General features: G+C 33.4%; 1 protein-coding gene across 6 annotated transcripts in view; it reads left to right on the forward strand.

Moving 5' to 3' along the window:
• Positions 1 to 23,746, forward strand: part of LOC130235780 (protocadherin alpha-C2-like) — a 235,343-nt gene that overhangs the window by 52,046 nt on the left and 159,551 nt on the right. For 5 of the 6 annotated variants that reach the window (XM_056466271.1, XM_056466269.1, XM_056466270.1 and 2 more), the window contains exons 2-3: positions 5,034 to 5,092; positions 18,725 to 18,813. The exons of the other annotated variant lie outside the window; for it this stretch is intronic. In XM_056466271.1, the coding sequence (XP_056322246.1) occupies positions 5,034 to 5,092; positions 18,725 to 18,813 (148 nt within the window). The remainder of the gene's footprint in view (positions 1 to 5,033; positions 5,093 to 18,724; positions 18,814 to 23,746) is intronic. 6 annotated transcript variants of the gene reach the window in all.

Here is a 23,746-nt window from a genome sequence, read left to right on the forward strand (position 1 = left end):
ATAATCATGCTTTAACATTCATAACAGTATGTAAAAAAAAGAAAAGAAAAATTGTCACTGCATTTGGTAACCCTTATAAAAATGAACCTTCTTTTTATTATATTGAGTGTAAAAAACATGCATTCAACAGATTGTTTAACATTTTCACAAATATTAACTTTTATTAGTGTTACAAAATCATGAATAATTTCTAGTTACCAGAAATGTTGGGCTTTCACACAAATAACCTTGTCATTTTGTGTGTGTTTTATTTTGTAGTAAAAAAACTATGATTCATTTTAGTGAAATTAATGAGATAACATTTTTGCTGTTTAGTTACACTGATGTTTAGTTGCTAAACATAATTTGATAAAATCCAGCTCAGTGTGTGATCACATTGCATTTTGCATTAAAACTATACAGTTGAAGTCAAAATTATTAGCCCACCCCCCCCATTTGCATTTTTTTTCTTTTTTAAATATTTCCCAAATGATATTTAACAGAGCAAAGAAATTTTCACAGTATGTCTGATAATATTTTTTCTTCTGTAGAAAGTCTTATTTGTTTTATTTCGACTAAACTAAAAGCAGTTTTTTTTGTAAACATTTTGAGGGTTGATAGTCTACAGCAGTGTTTCCCAACCCTGTTCCTGAAGGAACACCAACAGTTCACATTTTCAACCTCTCCCTAATCAAACACACCTGAATCATCTTATCATAACATCAGAAGAGACTCCAAAACCTGAAGTTAATGGGTCAGAAAAGAGAGACATCCAAAATATGTACTGTTGGTGTGCCTCCAGGAACAAGATTGGGAAACGCTGGTCTACAGAACAAACCATTTTTAAACAATATCTTACCTAATTATTCTAACCTGCCTAGTTAACATAATTAACCTAGTTAAGCCTTTAAATGTCGCTTTAAACTGTATGGAAGTGTCTTGAAAAATATCTAGTAAAATATTATTTACTGTCATCATGGCAAAGATAAATAAATCAGTTATTAGAAATGAGTTATTAAAACTGTTATGTTTAGAAATGTGTTGAAACAAATCTCCTCTCCGTTAAACAGAAATTGGGGAAAAAATAAACAGGGTGGCTAATAATTCAGGTTGACTAATAATTCTGACTTCAACTGTATATACATAGGAAACCACAGTTGAGCAAATTTGTAGTGCAACTCTGGTTTCCAGTATGTTTTAGTGCAAAATGTAATTTAGTCAGACCAGGAACTGCAATAAAGCTCTATGCCCACGTGTCAGAAGCTTTTGACCTTGTCAACTCCTGTTGTACTGTGTGGTTATCTAGTGCAGCTTTACAGTGCTTTCCTTCACCCTGCATTAGTGTCAAACATCAAGTTTTTCTAGAGTAGCGCATTGCATTTATGATGATTCAGGCATTTGCTCCCACATTTGAGGCTGTCATCACATTTGCAGGATTATTTCCTTCCTCCCACTGCCATCTCACTGTCTTTACTCCGGAGTTATGTTTGTATTTTTATATTATTTTAAATCCACCTAAATAAGGGGAAAAGTTTGATGCCACTGCCAACATTTTGCAATACAAAACAAAAACAAGATGCATTTTATTGTACTGCCTGTGCGCAGTCATAGACACTGAATTGATGTGTTTTTGTCAGTGTAATTGGCGTGAATTCATGTTCACTCTGTCAGCCATGGATTCGTGAAATGTGTTTTAATTAGCCAGAACATGATCCAAAGGCTGGGCGTTCTTGATCTCTGGCTCATAGGAAGCGATTTTGCAGATGGGCTTTTTACAAAAAATAAAGCTAAAATTGTCTAGAGTACGAGAATAGCTAGAGTTTGCGGGAAGATGCTCCTGACAGCATCAGATCCCCTCAGATGTGCTGGTGAGAGGCAGCACAGACACTGCAGCACAGTCGACACTGCAGAGGATTTAGGAGCAGAGGCCGTCTGTCCGAGATAAGAGAGCAGGCAATGAAATTAACCTCCAGCCTTTGATTCTCTCAAGCCCTGCAAATTATATTGTGGAAGCGAGGCAGAGTCTCTTTGCACGCATTCTCTCCCCCCTGAATTCACCTGATTAAAGAATGTTATTTACTCAAATTATCTGGGCCATTCTCTAATGCCTCATCCTATTGCATACTTCCCAACCTAGATTTTTTTTTTTTACTAGGGCGAATATAAAAAGAGTGGCAACTACGTGCTTGTGCTCTCCCTCTGTGTAGGAGCAATTCATTCATTCACTGTGTATTGCTAGAGGAACAGATGACCATCTTAATGCTGATGCCTTGTATTCGGTTACAGTGGTCATCTTGACTAGCGCTCAGATTGAGTTGCTCTGGTTGAGGGCAGAAAATGCACTGGTATCATGTTACATGAGGTCAGCTGGTATCTCAGGATGATATCATCCATGTTGCATGATAAATAGGATGGATGTTGGGAAAGGAAAGACATTTAGGGACTTGGTATTGAGTTGAAGAGATGCAGATTTATTTGAAAATGTGCGATAATTGCTTGGGGTGCACAGTATTGGAATATTTATTTCAATTTCAAATAACATTGAGACAGGGAAAAAAAGCCTCGGTTGCAGAATATGGATGTTCCAGCACAGAATTGTAATTTTACATCTTGCTTTTTTAATTACATGTACAGTTGAAGTCAGAATTATTAGCCTCCCTTTAAAATTTGTTTTCTTTTTAAATATTTCCCAAGTGATGTTTAACAGAGCAAGGGAATTTTCACAGTATGTCTGATAATATTTGTTTCTTATGGAGAAAGTCTTATTTGTTTTATTTCGGTTAGAATAAAAGCAGTTTTTAATTTTTAAGGTCAAAATTATTAGCCCCTTTAAGCTATATATTTTTTAGATTGTCTACAGAACAAACCATCGTTATAAAACCTGCCTAGTTAACCTAAGTATCCTAGTTGAGTCTTTAAATGTCACTTTAAACTGTATAGAAGTGTCTTGAAAAATATCTAGTCAAATATTATTTACTGTCATCATGGCAAAGATAAAATAAATCAGTTATCAGAAATGAGTTATTAAAACTATTTTGTTTAGAAATGTGTTAAAAATCTTCTTTCTGTTAAACAGAAATTGGGGGAAAAAATAAACAGGGGGGCTAATAATTCAGAGGGGCTAATAATTCTGACTTCAACTGTATGTAAAAAATCCGAATATTAGAAAACAAAACAAGCATGTGACAGCTTTTAAATTCACAATGAAGTCGAGAAATAAGGTTTCAATTCTGAGGAAAAAAGGCATTTTAAATTTTGAGTTTTTTTTCTTGAATCTTTTTCTTGGAATTCCAAGATTCCTCTTCCCCTATGTTTTTCTCAGAATTGTGAACTCAGTTTTTTTTTAATTGTGAGAAATACACAAGTCAAAAGTTTTGGGTCAGTAGGATTTTTATATGTTACAAATAAGCTTATCCTGCTCACCAAGGCTGCATTTATTTAATCAAAAATACAGTAGAAATTGTGAAATGTTGTTGCACTATAAAAATAACTGTTCAAAAGTGGTTTATAATTTAATTTAATCATTTATTCCAGTGATTTTAAAGATGAATTTTCCGCTTCATTACTCCAGTCTTCAGAGTCCCATGATCCTTCATAAATCACTCTAATATTAATTGTTATTATTATTATTAATATCATTATTTTTAATAGTAATGGTAATAAAAGCAATAATGACTGAAGTAATAATTTATTCTGTAACTACATACAATGAGAAAGCAGTTGATCAAAGTTTTAATAAATATTTAACAATTCAACAATTACTTTACATTTAATAAATGCTGCCCTGATGAAAAAAAAAAAATGAAAAAAAAAAAACTGACCTCAAAATTTTGACCGGTAGTGTAAACGCAGAATTGTCAGAAATAATTGAATTATACATAATTGAAGAATTTTAACTCTTCTTGTGTTTGCATCTCATAATTCTAGCTGTTTTCATAGAATTTCATTTTTATTTATCCTAATCACAAGGAACTATAGGAATTGTAGTACATAGAGGGTTTTTTAATCCTAATTGAAAGGACAATTGTAAAACAAACACAGAATTGAAAAAAAACTGTTGCAAATGTGAGAAAAATTGGTCACAATTCTGAAAGCAAAATCTGAACTGCAAGATAAAGTTAAAATTCTGAAGAAAATAAAATAACAGTTGTGAAAAATAAACAAATTCAGATTTATTTATATTTTTGTAATTTAATTGAATTTTTTTCTTTCCATCAAAATTGTATATTTAAATTTTGCAGTTCTGATGTACAGTATATCTCCAAACTGCTAGAAATCAAGTCAGAATAATTATATAGAAATTTATAATTGTGAGAAATAAAGAGAAAATAAATTTACAAAGTAGTTCAAACTCTGAAAAGAAAAATCTGAATCTCTTTTTACATCTCTAAGAATGTTTAAATTTGCGAGAGTAAAGTCAGTATTTTGAGATGTGAATTCAAAATTGTGAGACAAAGTATGAAATACAAATTCAGAATTGCTGATTTGAGAGATGTAATAATATTTTAAAATGAACATATTGATCCCGCGGTGGAAATGGGTTGTGAACTGAGTTCGGGCATCACAGTATACTAATTGGAAGATTCCAGTTTACATTTAACAGTGTTAATAAAAGTCTAAATATTTTATTTCTTTTTTAATAACTAATGTAAACAAGCAGAAATGATAATGCACTATGACATATACATAATCAACAGATATTTCATCATATAGTCTGCAATATTGTGCATCCCTAGTAATGGAGATTTATATGTTAATAGGTGAATATCGGCTGCCCTTCATGTGTTATTATAAAGAAATATCTCTCTCGTTCTCCAAACACTCTGTTTCGGTTTATAGCAGTGAGTCATGGGCAATGGCCTAGTGCCAGTAATCATCCCTGTAGTCCTGGTCTCCTTTAGCTGTGGTTCATATTAAAATGCAAGACACACACACGCACACACGCATACACACACATACAGAGGACTATGATTTATTGATGAGAATGTATCTAACCCTTTTCTGTCTTTCCATCCCTTGATTCCCTCCATCTCTCTCTTTCTCTCCTTCTCCAGCCCAAAGGCCCAAATGCTGACTGGCGTTACTCTGCGTCGTTGAGGGCAGGAGTGCAGAGGTAAGCAGTTTTTGCTGTTAATAATGTCCTAAAAAGAGTTACAGTCCTCCCTGAACTGATATGGAACACATCTCTAAATCTCAAGTGTTTACTGCAGCAGGCCATAGTTTGGTTGCTGAAGCCTTAACATGCTGTGAATCATGTCCAACTCTAATTTCCTCATTTCCTTGATTCACTATAATCAGATCTCAACCTTCAGTGTCATTATGCTGGAAACCATCTTGTTTGAGTCTAATCAAATTGAAGGGAGAGCAGATGCTAAAAAGCATCCTCTAAATATTGTCCATATTATAATACAGTCGTAACACTTTGTTATAATGTTTTAGTTGCTGATGTGGTTAACATGAACCAACCATGGAAAGTACTTTGACTTGAGTTAAGCCAAAGTCAAGTTTTTTATTTATACATTTACTATGTTGGAATATCTAGCCAGTTCCATGCGTGTTTAGTAAAAAAGTTCAGGAGAGAATTTTCCTCACTGTCAAAAATATTAGTAATTTATTAGATACAAATGAATGATTCGATGACAGAGCTCTGGGTTATGTTACACCAATGCAATGTAAGAATTACATTCCCCATTACATTTCCCTGAATCCAGTATTTATACACAACTGATATTAAAAGGTGGAGTTTAGTAGAATTCGTCACTTGTCAATCATTCTGCAGTCCTTTGGCAGTTGCACCCAAACATACTTCCTCTTTCTGCAGCTCTTCTCTGCATACCAGAACTGAACAGTTAAATGCATCTGTTTTGAGGCCTGATTGACCCAAATATAATTTGCATCTATAGTAACCCTTATGGACATTCAGCTCTTGAAGACTGTAGGCACATTTTATATCCCTATTCCACAGGAAGCCTTAAACAAGAAAGTAAAAGTAATTTTTGCTTGTCTCCTTGTGCAAACTTGCTTACTTAGCCTATCACACATGGAGAAGAAGTTTGCTTAATCTATCTCTAGGCAATACATATATTTAATAAAAGTAAAAGAGATAAAAGCAATAAAAAATAAATTCCTTTTTCCCAACAACTAATACATTTCTACATTTAAAAATTTCTAAATTTTTATGATTTAAAAAAATTTAATGGGTTTGAGCTAACATTAATAAACTATAAGCTGTATTTTCATTATGTTATTAATAATAAATAAATGCTGGCGATATACAGAACCTCAAGATTATTTCCAATTATTCATAATAATATCTGTCAATTCTGATACTGATAGTTTGGTGGTTCCACTTTTTTATCTTCTTTTAAATTAATGATAATTAATTAGCTATTTCTCTGCATATTAACAAATGGATTTAATTATTAGACTTAATTTTCAATTAGATGTAGCATTTCTGTCTCATAAACTACATTCTTGAGACTAATTTAAGGTTTTATAACTTTTGAAAGTGATAAATTTGTATTAATACTGACTGAACTCTGCATTACCTTTGACAAACACATATACCTTGCCATGTCAGCCTTTAAAGGACAGTTCAACAAGACACTTGACGTTTACTTCCATAGTCAGTGGGTACCGTCTAATCTGTGGTTACCAAAAAAAATAAAAATAATAATTTATATATATATATATATATATATATATATATATATATATATATATATATATATATATATATATATATATATATATATATATATATACACACACATTTTTTTTTTAAACAATCTAAGTTAATGTTTCTCTTCTGGGTTTATTTGTAATACTTTAACTACCAGACTTATTTGACTGTCTTTATATTTCATTTTAGAATTTATTATATAATTGTTTTGTAGTTAATATTTTCAGGTTTTATTTTTGTTATTTTATTTATTGCAGTATTTATATTTTGCTTTATTTTAACTAATTAGGTTGTCTATGAAATATTAGTAAAATGTACAAAAAAATATTATTAAAGATATGGTGGCCTCACAGCAAGAAGGTCGCCTGTTCGAATCCCATCTGGGCTGTGTGGAGTTTGCATGTTCGTCCCGTGTTCATGTGAGTTTTCTCCGGGTGTTGCAGTCCAAAGACCTGCGCTGTAGGTGAACTGGATGAACTAAATTGGCCAAGTATATGAGTGTGTGAGTGAATGAGAGAGTGTTTAGGTGTTTCCTAGTACTGGCTACGGCTGGAAGGGCATCTGCTGCTTAAAAACATATGAGTAGTTGGTGGTTCACTCCACTGTGGTGACCCATGATTAAAACGGGGACTAAGCCAAATGAAAATGAATGAATAAACAATATAAAATGTTGAAATGTGTTGTTCATGGTCACTGCATAAAGCTTAATGCATGTTAATAACATTTCTTCGTATTGTAATATCATTAATGTAGTTATCAGTGGCATAAAGTAATATATATTACTATATATAGTAATGCATTACTATAGCTTCATTTTATCTTAATTTTTTTCGAATATACTAGAGTTAATTGATGTTAATTTTTTTATATTTTAATCCTTGAATAGTTTACCCAAAAGTGAAAATAAATGACAGAATTTATTTTAATTTATCTATTTTAGTGTATTTTAAAATGTATATTTCTTTTTGTGTCGATTTATTGTAGTTTACAAGTTTACAAGTTATTTTATTATATTTATTAAGTTAATTAATTAATAATTGAATTTTAATAATTAATTAATTAATTATTTAATTATTTAATTATATTTTTTAATTATTTAATAATTAATTTATTTATTTTAATATTTAATTATATTTTTAAATGTATTTTAGTCATTTTATTGCTAAAAGCTAAATGTTTTGTTCATTGTCATTTTGTGAAAACTAATGCCCTAACAAAATTATTCTTCTTGCAGTGTCATTCAGAAATATATTCCACTTTATTCCAAAAAAATTAATTAATGGTAATATAAATAATAATACAGATTTTAAAAAAGATAATAATAATAAAAAAAGAATCTTGAATGAAAAATGACAGAAGACAGCAGGGAATAAATTAATAAAACACATAAAGATCATCAATGCCTCTGTCTACAGAATCTATATTAGAGAACCATCAAAACAGCAGAACCGTGACCACCCAGAGCTCTCTGACTTCTTCCTGACCTCTTGCCTCTTTCTCAGTAGACCAACTGTGCTCTGTCTGCCTTCATCACGCACAAACACAAGCTCTGAAGCGTTTGCTAAGGGCCTTTCCCTGCAGTCTGATCTGGAGTATGTAGGTCATCATCATTCTCCACAGCAGATGCACAGTCCTTCACAGCCGAGCATAAAGGACAAGCAGGCAGATGAGCTGATTGTGTGAGAGCAGCCACAGCCAATAACAGGGAAATTCACATCTCCAAGCACAAACACTGACAAAATGAGTCATCTGCGAAAATGAGTATCATTTATACCGTCTCCAAATCTTCACACTAGCTATACTTCCTTCCAAAGTTGCTCTTTAGAAAACATTACAGGGAAGATTCTGTAGTCAAGGTTAATGTTCTTTTTTGTACGCTTTTTGTCATGTTGATTGGTTTGGTTTTTCATGAGCTGATTTTTTGAGCTGACCCAGAGTCGCTAAGCTAAAAATGTAGATCTCCATGCATAAATACTGTTAAAATAAGTGTATTAAGTAAAATCTTTTAAAATGCTAAATATATTTTCACTCTAACTCTTCACACTAGCTGTTTCCATCCAAAATTGCTAATTTACTTAATGCACAAAAACATTTAAGAAAAAAAAAACATAGTTTTCATAATATGTTCAAGAGAAAATCAGCTGTGACATCGGAGTGATGTGTGAATTAAAAAAAGAATAATTTATACAAGCTGTATTTCAGATGTATGGCAATAAACAGTCAGAAGTCAGAATTATTAGCCCCCCTTTGCATTTTTTTTTCTTTTTTAAATATTTCCCAAATGATGTTTAAAAGAGCAAGGAAATTTTCACAGTATGTCTGATAATATTTTTTCTTCTGGAGAAAGTCTTATTTGTTTTATTTCAACTAGAATAAAAGCTTTTTTCAAAGCCATTTTAAGGTCAAAATTATTAGCCCCTTTTAGCTATATTTTATTTTGATTGTCTACAGAACAAACCATTGTTACACAATAACTTGCCCAATTACCCTAACCTGCCTAGTTAACCTAATTAACCTAGTTAAGCCTTTAAATGTCACTTTAAACTGTATAGAAGTGTCTTAAAAATATCTAGTGAAATATTATTTACTGTCATCATGGCAAAGATAAAATAAATCAGTTATTAGAAATTAGTTATTAAAACTATTATGTTTAGAAATGTGTTGAAAAAAATCTTCTCTCCATTAAACAGAAATTGGGGAAAAAAATAAACAGGGGGGCTAATAATTTTGACCTCAACTGTATGTAACATACATGTTTAAATATGTACATATATGTGTTCATATATGACCATTTATGAAGATATATAGTATGGTCATATATAATATAGAATCTATTATTGAATATGTATATTCAATTATAGATAATATATTTGAATATACACTCATTGGCCACTTTATTAGGTACACCATAATAGTACCAGGTTGGACCCCCTTTTGTCTTCAGAATTGCCTTAATCCTTCGTGGCATAGATTCAACAAGGTACTGGAAATATTCCTCAGAGATTTTGGTCTATATTGACATGATAGCATCATGAAGTTGCTGCAGATTTGCCAGCTGCACATCCATGATAGGAATCTCCCATTCCACAACATCCCAAATGTGCTCTATTGGATTGAGATCTGGTGACTGTGGAGGCCATTTTAGTACAGTGTACAGTCCCATTCCACAACATCCCAAATGTGCTCTATTGGATTGAGATCTGGTGACTGTGGAGGCCATTTTAGTACAGTGAACTCATTGTCATGTTCAAGTCTGTGATGATTCACACTTTAAGGACATGGTGCATTGTCTTCCTGGAAGTAGCCATCAGAAGATGAGTACACTGTGGTCATGAAGGGATGGACATGGTCAGCAACAATAGTCAGGTAGGCTCTGGCATTGATATGATGCGCCACATCGATACTAATGAGCCCAAAGTGTGCCAAGAAAATATCCCCCACACCATTACATCATCACCACCAGCCTGAACTTTTGATACAAGGCAGGATGAATCCATGCTTTTGAATGTTGTTGATGCCAAATTCTGACCCTACCATCTGAATGTCACAGCAGAAATCAAGACTCATCATACCAGGCAACGTTTTCCAATCTTCTAGTGTCCAATTTTGGTAATTCTGTGTGAATTATAGCCTCAGTTTCCTGTTTTTAGCTGACAGGAGTGGCACCCGGTGTGGTCTTCTGCTGCTGTAGCCCATCTGCCTCAAGGTTCAATGTGTTGTGCGTTTAGAGGTGCTCTTCTGCATACCTCAGTTGTAATGAGAGGTTATTTGAGTTACTGTTGCCTCTTGTTGACAGCATCAGCTCAAACAACTCTGGCCATTCTCCTCTGGCATCAACAAGGCATTTGCATCCATAGAATTGCCGCTCACTGGATATTTTCTCTTTTTCGGACCATTCTCTGTAACCATAGAGATGGTTGTGCGTGATGGTTGTCTAGTAGACCAGCAGTTTCTGAAATACTCAGACCAGTCCGTCTGGCACCAACAACCATGCCACGTTCAAAATCACTTAAATCACCTTTCTTCCCCATTCCAAAGCTCAGTTTGAACTGCACCAGATCGTCTTGACCATGTCTAAATGCCTAAATGTATTGAGTTGCTGCCATGTAATTGGCTGAATAGAAAAGGGCGTTAGTGAGCAGATAGGTCAGCTGTACCTAATAAAGTGGCCGGTTAGAGTATATGTAAATATTTGTAATGCCAATGAGTGACAAATATATGTAAATGGCCATTTTGGCAATATTTTGAAATATTTGTTGCATATACAGCATGACATATTTAATATATGTGAAATCCAAACATGAACATATTTCTATATATCAGATATATATATATATGAGATCTATATTCAACATCAGTTTTTTTCCTCCATAGTTGTCCCTCAGAGCTCTAGTTGACTCATAATCATAATAAAAAAATTGCATTTGGAGCCTGAGGTTTGTGAAAACAATTAAGACAGTTATAGATGAGTACTGTTGTTGAAAATATTCTTTTATATCAAATTTATAGTTCTGGAGACAATAAAAGAAGCCCACATTGAGTGAAGTTCACCAATTGTCTAAATCTTTATTGAAAACACACAGCTTATTAAATACACTTCAGTAAAAAATTTCCCTTTCCAGCAAAATAGGATTAATTATTTCCTAATATAGTTATTTACTCTTTAGTCTCTGGAATCCAGCAGTTGTTTTAAGCTTTTCTCATTTTCAAGAAACAAGAACATTCTTCTTGCAATTAGTTTAGTTTTCTTAAAGGGATAGTTCACCCAAAACAGAAAACTCACTGAGCATTTGTTCACCCTCAAGTGATTCCAAACTTTATGAGTTTACTTTTTTCTGTTGAATACAATAGAAGGTATTTTGAAAACCTGTAACTATTGACAAACATAGTTGAAAAAACAAGTACTATGCAAGTTAATGGTTACAACATTTTTCAAAATAACTTATTTTGTGTTTAACAAAAAAGAAACTCAAACAGGTTTGTTACAAATGAAGAGTGAGTAAATGAGAGAATTTAAATTTTGCCTAAGCTCTCCCTTTAAGAAATTAGTAAACAATGAACATCTTATAAAGCAATTAAACCATAAAAGTAAACTATAAAATATTTTGATGTTGGACTTGCTCAGGTGTTTGCGTGGCGTGAGATGAGAGCAGGTCACTGGTTAGTCTACTAATCCAATCACATTATCTGTTGAGGCAAAATCACATGACTTCATGTGCATCAAGCAATTTATTAGGTAAACGTGTTTCTGTTGTAGTTTATGCACTTATATTTGTATTAGATTTCACGAGTTCACACTTAAAGATGTTTAAGAATTAAGCGTATTTGGCATGCTGTCCAGGGAGAAGGGCTCTGAGCTCGGGGAAGACACCCCAACTCATGTTATCCCCCTTATCGGGGAATAAAGAGAAGTTGGGGCTCGAGCGAAGTGTCTAGCCCGACCCCAGAACGCTCCCCCCGGGTAGATAATGTTTAAGAGTTGAGGTGTTGGGGTGGTAGAGGGATACTAAAATCGTGAGATAATGCAGGTAGGACAGCTTTTGGTATTTATAGGGGTTTGATCTAACACTGATTGGATAATAGAATGATTGTCAATGGCGTATTGAATTGCTGAAACATCTGTGCGTGCTCCTCCCGAAATTTGTTTATAAAACATCACTAAAAAAGTATCTCACTCAATTGGCCGCATATTTATTATGCATATTTTTATAATTGATGTGGTCTTTTAACTTTTTATGCAATAATTTAAAATGTGCGTAAACATTTGGATGGAAACATACTGTAGCTACTTACATCTGGAAACAACAGCATCTCTTCTACCAGCGCACACACACATATAGTTGCCAAAGGGTGTATGGGTGTCTGTTTAATGTGATAATGCTGTGCTGCCCTGTGGGCTTGTCTCTGGGGATGGTTTACTGTGTGTGTCTGTGACAGAAGGCTGGTGCAAAAAGGGACTCAGGGGACATAAGAGACAAGGGACAAATTAGATAGACATTGGCTCAGACTAGTCACTTAGAGCACTATGTTTAAATGGTAAAAATAGCTTTTGATTAATGTAAAGTTAAAGTTTTTTCTTCATTTAAAATTATTCCAAACACCTCCAGTCGCCAAACTTCATCTCCAGTGTCTTTACATTCACACTCCTCGAACGACAACCCTCTCCTTAGGCTAGAAAGCTACTGATTTGCTCAGCCACAAGGCACAGGCTGCATTTCAGCTGTAAGGGAATTAGAAAGATCCATCATGCAAACACACACACACACACTCAGGATGAGAGTTATGGCAGCAGTAGCGGCTGGTCACACCCTGTGCTGCATTGCAGATGCCCTGCTATACCCACTTCCTTTCTGCTGCTCATGTCTTTACATCCATAATGGATTTATAGGAGTGTGTGGCACAATTCACAGGTCTGCTCTTTATGTGGGTGCTTTGTTTGGTGTGATTGTGGTCTGCATGGTGATAAACACACATATCAGTGCTGAAGGCCAAATGCCATCACTGGGAAGTGTGTGTATAGGAAATGAAATTTCCCCTTTAATGTAATGCATTTTACTATATACTCACAGCTCTGGGCTGCAGAGCAATGTTTGTTGAAATTTTAAGTACATAGTTTATCTTCAGCTGTCGACTGCAAGTTTTCCAGACTTCTGTTATGCATGGCCTGCTGACAGATTGAGAAAAAGAAGAATTAGGATGGTAAAGAAACTGAACAATGTACTAGTGGAAATCAGATTATGAAATGGGCCCTTGTTAGAAGAGGGAGGCATTGAAAATGTGATCAGTTTCTTTACAATCCACATATTTTGCTCTTTAAATGCTTTTCTTTTTATATTACCTTTATATATTTTTTTTATTGTATCTTTCTCACATGACTAAATACTTAACTATTATTTGTACTACTTTAATACTACTTGAAAATGTTCAGTTTTTTTAGATTCTCAGTAGGGCTGCACAGTATATTGTCTCAGCATCGATATTGCAATGTGTGCATCTGCAATAATCACACTGCAGGATCTGCAATGTTGAGTTGGGTTTAAAGTTGGTCAGCACCACAGTTTAGAATGCATGAGATTTGTGGAGTCACTAAAAATATAACCATAACAGAATGACAGTTTATAAAGAGCAAGAGTTTAAAGCATTCAGGAACAAAATAATTAAACAATAATTATTAATACAATGAAGATTATGCAGTTATTTTACATTACATTGATTATTTAATTTCTATTGTTTGGCCCTAAAGGGCCAAACATAAACATATGTTTATGTCCATGCTTTATGTTTTTACTGATGTGTATTATTGTTATATATTTCTTTTTCTTTAAAGAAGCAGGAATCTCAGTACAGTCTTTTTACAGTGTTGCTGCTGTAGAATATTTCAGACATATGGACACATTGGATAATTAATTGGAGCAATGAATTTTATAAAAAGTGCGCAAAATTTCCACACTAGAAAGCATGTTTTATGCTGGAATGTAACTGATATGATATGCTGCAATGACCCCTTTAAATATGAGATCAATGTAGTAAATTTTGATGCTCTCGCGACCTGAGCTGAAGGCAGACAGTGTTGTCGCCAGGGCGGCCAGAGCGACCTTTGACGCTCTCATCGCTTCGGTGTGAACGCAGTTAGACTTTGCACCTAGATTGTTAAAAAAGAACCCAAAGACTTTTTTTTCACTTTTATCTTTACTCTATTGTATTTATATTTAGCTGCAATTTGTTTACTATTTTTTATGCATGGTTCACTCCCCTACACAATCACCACAATCAATCTAAATGACTGATTTCTTTCCAGATAGAGCTATTCAAGCCATCTGGTGAAATATCACAATATATTATATTGCAGAAAAGCTAAATATACTTATGTCCGATTTTTCCAATAACATGATGCTCTAATTCTCAGCACTATTAAACACAACCAATGATCGCAGAAAAACTTACACTAAAACAAAACAATTCCAATCATAAAACGCTAAGCATTTTGGTTTTGCATAAATTAACAAAAATGTGCCATGTTTATATTCCTTTCTGACCACAAAATGCTAATTTTTAACTTCAGAAAAGTTAAGAAATCAATATTTACTTTTAGTCACAACAAATGAAAACATTTAGAATTCTGACCAATTGTCAAAAAAAAAAAAGATTTTGTTTTTAATTTTTGAAATGTTTTTGAAATGTTATACATATTGTGTATCTTCCTGTTTCTTATCATGTGTATATTTAGGGACTCAATGTCAATGAGCTTTCTAGTGAACATGTCTGAAGAACCATCATGACAACTTGCACATCTCATGCAAACACACGCACATAAACACACACACACTACCCCCGGCACTAACAAATTCGATCATAGATAGACATCCTGATAGATCACAAATAGACATCTTTTCACATGTGTTACAACTTCAGAGCAACAAAGCTGAGAGAAATACATGCCAGCACAGCAGCTCTTCCTATATGTATTGGCATGTTATATATATATATATTAGGCACTCAATGTCAATTTGCTTTCCAGTCAACATGCCTGAAGGAGCTAAAGCATCATGACACCATCACGACAACTCGCCCATCACACACACACACACCACCTCCAGCACAGACACATTAGATCATAGATAGTCTCGCACATTCTGTCACATGTGCTTTTACCAACACACGCACCTTCAGACCAAAGCTCAGGGAAATACACAGTAATACACAGCAGCTCTTGACACACAGCACAGCTGCCCCACTCGCATATATTATTTATTTCACAGAGCAAAAGTCAAGCCTCTTTTTAATGTTAAATATCTGTTGATGGAAGAAGTACCCAGACCAAATTCTTAAGTTACAGTTAAGTTACACCCTTTGAATACATACAGTGCTCAGCATATATATGTACACCACACACAAATTAATCTTTAAAATTCATATTTTAATAGGCAGCTATACAATATTATATTTGTGCATATACAGTTGAAGTCAGAATTAATAGCCCCTTTTGATTTTATACTTTTAATCTAATATTTTTTATTAACATCTTTTGAAAATATTTCCCAAATAATGTTTAACAGAGCAAGGAAATTTTCACAGTATGTCTGATAATATTGTTTCTTATAGAGAAAGTCTTATTTGTTTTATTTTGGCTAGAATAAAAGCAGTTTCAATTTTTTAAAACTCATTTTAAGGTCAAAATTATTAGCCCCCTTTTTTTCGATAGTCTCCAGAACAAACCATCGCTATACAATAACTTGCCTACTTACCCTAACCCTAACTACTAATTTTTTTACACTACATTTAGCAGCATTAATTAGCAGAAGTTACAACTCCATCATCTGCGTAACATCAAAACCAGCAATTGTAATCAGTGTGGTTTAAAATACAATGTGTGGCACAGTTACACACACTTAAGACTAGCTATTATATTTTTGCATCAATGCAGTGTAGTTTGGTCAATAAGGAGTTAGTTATGCTGTTATTAGTAAAGCACAACACTGACCAGGGGTGCGTTTCTGAAAACCATCGTTAGCCAACTAAGTTCCGTCGTTACAAACATAGTTTCTTGATTTCTCAAACCTGTGGTACCAACAAACATTCGCAAACTGCATCGCAAACTTGCACCTCTGCAACTACACCTCCAGAGCTGTAGTTAGATGCATAGTTCCTGGCTGTGTTCTATTCAGTTATCCCCCCCATGCCCTACTCATTTAGAACATTGTAACATTTAAACTTGGAATTATTTAAAAATAAAAAAGCATTAAAGTCATCTCTCTCAGGTGTATTTTGCTTTTAAAGTACTTTTACAGTTCAGTTTTAGTGATCTTCATATTGACAATTGCGCTCCCTTCCCAGTGCACTTTGAAAACATTTATGCCATTTTGAACACAGCCGTGGCTCATGACGAAAGCTGTAGGTGAACTAATATTTAAAAGTGGAATTTACGTTATGTCTCAAAAGCTTGTGAAAACAACAATAAATAGCATACGTTAATGCTTTTTATTTATAGTAGGTTATTAGAACAATTCTGCAGTGGTTTGAATGTGTCTCAGTGTAAAAGTAGACTTTTAAAATAATAATAATAGGATTTTTAAAAGTTTCTTAATAAATAGCCTACTGTAAATTAGGCCTACAGATTACAGATTCATATGATTTAAATATGAGATTAAAATACGTGTTAGCCAAGTGATTTTATATGGGTATATTCTCAATAATATTTGGCTGTTATAGGCAATGATATAGGCTAATATAGGCTATTCTCAATAATATTTGGCTGTTATAGGCAATAATATAGGCTAATATAGGCTATTCTCAATAATATTTGGCTGTTATAGGCAATAATATAGGCTAATATAGGCTATTCTCAATAATATTTGGCTGTTATAGGCAATGATATAGGCTAATATATGCTATTCTCAATAATATTGGCTGTTATAGGCAATAATATAGGCTAATATAGGCTATTCTCAATAATATTTGGCTGTTATAGGCAATAATATAGGCTAATATAGGCTATTCTCAATAATATTTGGCTGTTATAGGCAATAATATAGGCTAATATAGGCTATTCTCAATAATATTTGGCTGTTATAGGCAATAATATAGGCTAATATAGGCTATTCTCAATAATATTTGGCTGTTATAGGCAATGATATAGGCTAATATAGGCTATTCTCAATAATATTTGGCTGTTATAGGCAATAATATAGGCTAATATACGCTATTCTCAATAATATTTGGCTGTTATAGGCAATGATATAGGCTAATATAGGCTATTCTCAATAATATTTGGCTGTTATAGGCAATAATATAGGCTAATATAGGCTATTCTCAATAATATTGGCTGTTATAGGCAATAATATAGGCTAATATAGGCTATTCTCAATAATATTTGGCTGTTATAGGCAATGATATAGGCTAATATAGGCTATTCTCAATAATATTTGGCTGTTATAGGCAATGATATAGGCTAATATAGGCTATTCTCAATAATATTTGGCTGTTATAGGCAATGATATAGGCTAATATAGGCTATTCTCAATAATATTGGCTGTTATAGGCAATAATATAGGCTAATATAGGCTATTCTCAATAATATTTGGCTGTTATAGGCAATGATATAGGCTAATATAGGCTATTCTCAATAATATTTGGCTGTTATAGGCAATGATATAGGCTAATATAGTCTATTCTCAATAATATTTGGCTGTTATAGGCAATAATATAGGCTAATATAGGCTATTCTCAATAATATTTGGCTGTTATAGGCAATAATATAGGCTAATATAGGCTATTCTCAATAATATTTGTAAAAGAAACATATACAGGTCCTTAATGAGTAGTTTACATATATTTCAAATAATATGGAAAACAATGCATGTTTTTATCAAAACTAATACAATACACTTTTTTTTTAATGTGTGTGCGTGCAAAACAATATAATTTGCACAAAAAATATGGGGTTCTTCTCTAAAGAAGTAGTTACTCCACCCTGTTTAGAGTGTCATTATGAACGTTTTACGTTATAACTAACGTGGTTCAAATGATGGATCTGCAAAAGAGAAACTACGATTTTGGGAAACACTTCTCACTACATTATTCTTTTCCCAAACGATGCATCGGACTGTGATAGTTCAGACGCGAGTTATATCGTTGTTTGGGAAATGTACCCCAGGTCATTTGAATCATGACTGAATTTGAATCATTGACTGTGCAATAGTTGCATTTGAATCAATCCAATAAAAAAAGAGACATTAAGTTTGATATCCGAAACAATTTAACAGGTTAACACTGAAAGAATGAGCACAAATAACATGTAATGCGATTAAATATGACATGAAGTAACCTATTTTAATAGTATGTAATATAAAAAGTTTATGTAAAAAGTATGATGTTTTTTTTTGGAATACAGTGTAAGTAAAGAAATGAAATATAGATCATTGAAAAATGTACTTTTATGTAAGTACAATAACAAAATATTACTGTCCAATGCAATGTTTTACTCAGCATTTCCTCCCTACATTTTTCTGCTGTATATGTTTGACATTTCATGACTAATGACATGCTAACTTGTTTTGTTTGTAGTTCTGTGCATATGGAGGAGGCATCAGCTGTGATGCAGGGAGCGCAAGGCATGCTGGTCCAGAATTGGCCCACGGTCTCCAGCGCAGCAGGTGAGGTCACATCTTAAAAGACATCCGCTTTGCTAACCGAGTGTAATTAAATCTTAATCATCCGAAACCAACATCTCAATCGTCTTCCTGCAAAACGTCATGCTCTTGCTAATCTGGTAATTTTCTCTCTGGCAAAATTATCATGTTCATCAACCTATTACATCTGTTCTAATTAATATGCATATGCATAGGGTGATTCTTATTTTCCCATAACCAATCTCAGGTATGAATCCAAGCCGAATGAAAGTTTTGACCCAAACTGAAGCTAATTCAAACTGACACGAATTCATGCATGTTTAAAACAACTGTTTAAAGCAGGTTGGGTTTATTCATGCAGAAATGTCAGTTCTTTCTTTCTTCTCTGTCCTCTTCTTGCTCTTTTACGGCATTGTATTCCCTGAAAGATCTCCAATATAAGTACAGGGTGTTCTTTCCATTGCACTACAGCTGCCAGATATAAAATGACTAGGAGCAAGTCTGAAAGTCTTGCTTAAGATGTACCATTATTTTTTGTGACAATAGCTTGCTGTTGTGTGGTGGCACATCTACAGACCTACTATCATATTCTTACATAGTACATTTTTATTATTAATAAGCACCAATATAATAAGGCCAGTCCTCCTGTGACTGGATTTTTAGTCCCTCAAATTCGACCCGATGTCATTGTAAAACATGCCTATATGAAACTCTTCATTTTTCAGATAAAATGAAAACTAGAGAGAAAAAATAAATTATTACAGGAGTAGATTATCATTTGATGAAGATTTACAGGTACAAAATACTTTTGTCTTAGTATATTTGTGAAGGAATACATTTGATTTCTCCATACATTACATTTCTGTATCCATTTCCAAGACAGTAAACTTGCTCTTTAGCACACCTGGTACAGTGTTAAAGGTGTGTTATGTAAATCTTGTGAAACAAGGTTCAGCAAGAGTGTAAAAATAAGATTTAGAGTAAGGTTTAGAGTACAAGGTTTAAACTAGGGCTGCACCATATTGAAAAAATCTTACGATATTTTGTTATTCTGCAATATACAGTTGAAGTCAGAATTATTACCTCACCCCCACCTCCCCCACCCCGGAAGCTTAAATGGGCTAATAATTTTTACCCTAAAATGTTTTTTTTTATTAAATACTGCTTTTATTCTAGCCAAGGTAAAACAAATAAGACTTTATCCAGAAGAAAAAATATTATCAGATATACTGTGAAAATTTCCTTGCTCTGTTAAACATCATTTGGGAAATATAAAAAAAATAAATAAAAATCAAAGGAGGGCTAATAATTCTGACTTTAACTGTATGTTGCAATTTCTCCAGATGAATATCTCTATTTGGAGTTGATCATTTCAGATTAGTTGTGATGATTCTGTAGGGGAGTGCATCTACATATTATCTAATAAACAATCTATAAATACAATAAAGAAAAAAATACAATAGAAATAAACAATCCTTTATTGTTTTCCGAGTCTAACAGTATTCATGTACAGTTATTGAATAATAAAAAAAATTCAGTAAAATCATTTGTTGTTAAAGTTACAAAGAGTGCAATTTTTAGATGCTTTTAAAATCATCATACAGTCACAGGCCTCAAAAACACATGTAAATGGAGACATTATAATAAAAACTCAACATATTCTGTGATGTGACTATTGCCAATGATCACATTTAGTGATATCGATGCTGAAATGATATTATGTGCAGCCTTAATTTAGACCTTAAAGTTTTTAGCTTCAGTCATCTTTTTTATTTCCTCAGCATGAACCGTAAAAAAAGCACTTGCACAGTCACATTTATCTGATTCAATCGGGGGGAAGGGGGGTGGGGGGTGGGGGGCTCAATGCTCAACTTGCTCAGTGCTATAATGTTTAAAGAATATTCTGTAAAATGTAGCAAAATGCATTATTTTTGCTACATTTGCCAAACGCATATTTAGCTGTGAAAAAATAATCACTTCAAAGTTATGAAAATATATCATTTGAACATTTCAAATAAGACTATTATAACTAATAAATCATATTAGGTAAATATTTAATATTCTGTGTTCTCAGACCTTAATATATACAAGACAAAATATGTGTTGAAATATAGGGTGATTCAAAAGAAATGCCACAACTTTGAAAATCGAGAACTCTGCAAAAAAAGAAAAGGAGAGCTAAGCTTTTTCTGTCGTCGATTTAAGGAAGCTCTGAAGTTTGTACTCAAACTTTGTAAAGCACTCTTCACATTGATTAATTGACCAAAGTTCCACCATGTTTCTTTGATCAAATGCAGGTTTTCAAAACTGTGGTATTATTTTTAAATCACCCTGTATATAAATGTGAAATATGTATAAACTATTTCCTAATATTTAAGGTGTTAAAGCATTGAATAATTTGAGCTGACCTTTTGTCATTTCCTGCAAATTAACCTTCTAAATAGCTGTGTTTCCATCAAAAAATGCAATAAATTTATGCGCCAAACTGGAATATCGCATAAAAGACGTGCGAATAAAGCAGCGTTTTCATCCAACGAGTCAAAGAGAACAAAATCAACACTTCCTGATTATCTGGTGCCAAATATCAAAAATAAAAACTGAATTTGCTGCGGTAGGAGAAGCTGCATGAATCTTTTCTTTATTTAATAAGTGACTTTCACCTCAGAAGATGATGCTGACACGCAGCGAACACCTGGTGGTGTTTGAAGCCATGAGACAAAGAGCGCAGACACTCTTGACAGTTCTGGAGGCCATTAATAAAAAAATAAAAAATAAAACACTAATACTGAATAGTTAGGGCATTTTAGATTCCATTTACACACATTTTCATAATCACATGATATCTTATAACAATATCACATGACCTTTTTTAATGCGTATACTGGAATTTGTTTGGTAAAATAAGAATAGGAATAAGAATATATATTTTTATGCGCATTTTTAAAATGTATGCGCATCTTGGCATTTCTATCAACCGATTTTTTTATGCATCTCCAAAATGCGCATAAAATAGGTGGATAGAAACATAGCTAATGACAACAATCGTATTTTCAGTTTTGAAGATGTTATCAATACATGCAAGCAACATTTTACTCCAAAAAATATACCTATTAATTAATAAATCAGAGAACCAACAACAACATATTACAATGTTTTTTTTCCAGAGCTATCTTTGTTGCTTGAACATTACATTCAAACTCATAATTAGGCAGCACAATCATTAGTTGAACCAATGTGTTTATTTGGAGTAAGAGCACAATGTCTCCCAAATGGCGTCTTTGATCTACTGAAGCTTTAGTACGGGAGTATCTAAATATTGTGATGCATGAGGTCTGTTATTGAATTGGCATTACTGAGATATGCTTCTCTTCAAAGATCAGCCAGATAGACAGAGGACGATCAATCTAATGTGCCATTAGAGGAATGAGGGAAGAGTGGCAGGTCTCCTGGGTGGTGGATGCTGAAGATATTGACAGGCAGATAGAGCAGAGCTGGACTGAAATGACGGCAAACAGTGGGAAGAAACCGATAGAGTAAGTGGGACAGATCAAGAGAGGCACACTCAATTCCAGAGAAGAGAAAGAGGAATTCATCGATTCTGTATTAGCATAGAGGTTTGATGCAGAAGGACAAACTCGCACTCTAAATCTGACCAAATCCACCTATAGTTTTTGTTGTTGTTGTTTGATTCACTTTCATAAACCAATATTTTTAAGTGGACCAAAATTTGGACGACACTGTGGCTCAGTGGTTAGCTGAGTCAAGAAGGTCGCTGGTTTGAGTCCTGGCCATTTGGCATTTCTGTGTGGAGTTGCATGTTCTCCCTGTGTTTGTGTGGGTTTTCTTCCGGTGCTCCGGTTTCCCCCTGAATCTAAAGACATGCGGTATATGTGAACTGGATAAACTAAATTGGCCGTATTGTATGTGTGTAAATGAGTGTGTATGGATGTTTCCCAGTACTGGGTTGCAGCTGGAAGGGCATCTGTTGAGTAAAACATATCCTTGATAAGTTGGCGGTTCATTCCTCTGTGGTGACCCCTGATGAACAAAGGGACTAAGCCAAAAGAAAATGAAAATAAAATGGACCAAAATTTGTCATGTGCAAGCGAAATCGCATCTCATTGGTCAGATTGTGACTGTTTATATACTGAGATTCAGCTCATGTCAAGATAGACAGTGGTTCTGTGTGCTTGCTGTGGCCTACTTCCTCTACATTATTTTATCATTTTGAGCAAGAATCAAGGCTTCAGTTGTATTTTTATGCTTTGAACAGTTCTGAAATATGTCCAAATTTCAGTTTCACATTATCTATGCTCCAGGTTAATCTATAGTCCATTCGAACAGGGTTTCTGCAGGTTTCATCAAGTTAAATTTAGGACAGTTTTAAGTCCAGTATGCATGGAATCTTTAGACTCATAAAGGAATAAAGGCTAAGGAATTATTCAAATGGCCCAGATGGAAAAGATTTTTATTTGTCATTTGAAAAAATATAGTATAATTTAATACATTTAATAATACAATAATAAATGAATAATATGAATAATAAAAATAAAATATTTCGAATATTTCTTAAATATTTTTATATTGTGTAAAAACAGGCAAGCTCTACTTGTATTTATACACTTTTTTAACGTAAACTTTCTTAAAAATACAAAAAATGAACAACTATAATACATTTTTAAAACTATGAAAAAAATAAATAAATCTGCGCACAACAATCTGTCCAGGTCAGTGTCCCCAGCTGTAAATACATGGAGCACTTTTAAACAAATGTTATTGTAAGGAAAATATTGAAACCATTATAATAATAATAATAGTTAAAAATGACATTTTTACATAAAAAAGTTTCTTTCCCAGTAATGGTTTGTGGCTGAAAGGGCATCCGCTGTTTAAAAAACATGTGCTGGATAAGTTGGCGGTTCATTCCGCTGTGGCGACCCCAAGTTAATAAAAGGAC

Source organism: Danio aesculapii, chromosome 10 (assembly GCF_903798145.1).
Source record: "Danio aesculapii chromosome 10, fDanAes4.1, whole genome shotgun sequence".
NCBI classification, from domain to species: domain Eukaryota; kingdom Metazoa; phylum Chordata; class Actinopteri; order Cypriniformes; family Danionidae; genus Danio; species Danio aesculapii.